The sequence below is a fragment of the Gracilinanus agilis genome, chromosome 2 (genome assembly GCF_016433145.1).
Source record: "Gracilinanus agilis isolate LMUSP501 chromosome 2, AgileGrace, whole genome shotgun sequence".
NCBI classification, from domain to species: domain Eukaryota; kingdom Metazoa; phylum Chordata; class Mammalia; order Didelphimorphia; family Didelphidae; genus Gracilinanus; species Gracilinanus agilis.
In genome coordinates this window covers 84,501,646-84,503,902 of record NC_058131.1, presented here as the reverse complement: position 1 = coordinate 84,503,902, position 2,257 = coordinate 84,501,646, and the positions used below count along the sequence as shown (strand labels likewise).

General features: G+C 37.2%; 1 protein-coding gene across 1 annotated transcript in view; it reads right to left on the bottom strand.

Moving 5' to 3' along the window:
* The window catches only part of ARHGEF33 (Rho guanine nucleotide exchange factor 33), a 56,455-nt gene extending 54,554 nt beyond the window's left edge, over positions 1 to 1,901 (bottom strand). The window contains exon 1 of the mRNA XM_044660632.1: positions 1,866 to 1,901. Coding sequence (XP_044516567.1) covers positions 1,866 to 1,901 — 36 coding nt within the window. The remainder of the gene's footprint in view (positions 1 to 1,865) is intronic.
* Positions 1,902 to 2,257: the final 356 nt, after the last annotated feature.

Here is a 2,257-nt window from a genome sequence, read left to right as displayed (position 1 = left end):
AAAGAAAGAAAGAAAGAAAGAAAAAATATTGGGTTCAGTAGAGGCACCACATCTTCAGGCATGGGTTAGATTCAACCTGCAACTCTGAAGTTCTGAGATTATTCGTGTATTTGTCTGCTCCAACAAGAGCCTGATTTTAATGAAATGGAATTGCTCATCAGGCAAATACCTTGCTCAAAAATCCAAAGTGCCATAGAATCATGCCAAGCTACATAGAGACAAAACTGAACTCTGTTGAGTGTGCTTAAAGGGATAAACCTTGATCAATCCTACTAAGGGTAGAATTTACAAGGGACATTTGCTACCCAGGTGCTGACGATGACTTAAAAGTATGGGCAGTAGTGGATAGAGCACGTAGCCTGGGTCAGAAAGACCTAAATTCAAATTCAAATTCGACCACAGACACTGACTGACCATGTGGTGCTGAGTATGTCACTATGGGCCTAATGGCCTCAGTTTCCTCATCTAGCGAATATAAAATGAACTGTAGAAAGAAATGGCAAACCTCGCTAGTATCATTGTCAAGAAAATTCCAAATGGGGTCACAAAGACAGACATGGCTACACAACAAATAAAACTTAAAAGTAAATGTGTGTGTATATATTACCCTCTCCCCTCCCCACCAACTCATAGCCTAGTTGTTAAACATTTACCAGTACACCACCCTGTTGCTGTATAAATATTATTTGAGCCCAAGAATTCTATAGAAAGTCCAGGGAATGAATATTTCTTAATGTTCTATCACAGAGTTTTTCCCATATGCAATAGGACTTGGTATTTACCTTATAAAAATGTAAGGTGAAGGAATGATAAACCTGACCTTACCTACTATCCAGTTTTTCCCTAGTCCCAGCCTTGAAAGTGAACGTTTCTCACAAGATTACACACAATACCAACCCTCCTGCTAAATGGACCAGCCCTCCAACTGGCGACCTAAGTTTTTGAGAAATTGTAAGAGGATTTATGGTGGTGCAGTGGCCTGGTGCACCATGCTGGGAATCAGGAAGACTCATCTTCTTGAGTTCAAATCTGGCTTCAAACATTTATTAGCTGTGGGATGCTGGACAAGTCACTTAGCCCCGTTTGTCTCAGGATCTGAAAAATGATCTACAGAAGGAAATGGCAAACCACTCCAGTATCTTTGCCAAGTAAATCCCAAATGGGGTCACAAAGAGTTGTGAAAAAGGAACTAAACAACAATAAATGCAATAAAGGGAACATTGCATTGTCTCTAAGAAGTCTTCATTTTTTTTCAATTCATCTAACGATGGGTGTCAACTAGAAAAAGGAAGACTGAGTTCATCTGGATAGTTTTTAAGTACAAAAAATGTCTATTTCATTCATTCAGTCAACATGCAACAAACCTTTATTGTCTTGTATGTACAAAACTCTGTGCTAAGCATTATGGGAGATACAAAGATGAAGTAAGACATAATTCCTGCCTTCAGGGGCTTACAGTCTAATTAGGAAGCTAAAACATAAAGATATAAAAGAACATAATAAGTACCTAAGAGAGGCAACAATGTTTTGATGTTATTTTCACCTTGTAGTTAGGATGAGTGAAAGGGTCAAAGAAGGGAAAGCAATTAGTGGTCACATAAATTATACATATTAGAAACAAAGTAAAAGCCTTTCAGTGGCATGACCAGTATGAATTACTCAGATACTGATTAATCCTGTAACCTTAATTGGGAATTTAAACTAGGCATTATTTAATAATCTCCCTTTTAAAGAAAATTTTCACATTTTTGCTTTGTATCTGCAGAGCCTTGCCCATAGTAGGTGCCAAATGAATGTTTATTGAAATGAATAATCAAGAACTAATTTGTATATAGAATTACCAAAAAAATTCTAAGTATCTTTACCTGGTAAATCTGTGTAGATGGGCTATTCACTGGCATAATCTCATTCTCTCCTGTGGGAATAAAGAATTTTGGTCAATAAAAATGATTTACTCTGGAATAATCATCTTAATATCTATGTATATAGAAAGGAACAACTGGCAGGATTACTACCCATTACTACATGACAAGGAAACAAATGCATCAAAACGGAATAAGATGATTCATGCCATTCCAGGATGTATATCTTGATGACTAACCCAAAAATCTGACTGCTGTGGCATATGGTTGAAACTGTGCTCTGCCATTTTGAAAAGCTTCTCGGTCAGCTCTACTGATTTCTGCTTATTTGGATGTCATGTGGTCTTCCTTCATGTTCTGATACATTCCCTGGAATTGGTTAAGATTTTGACTGA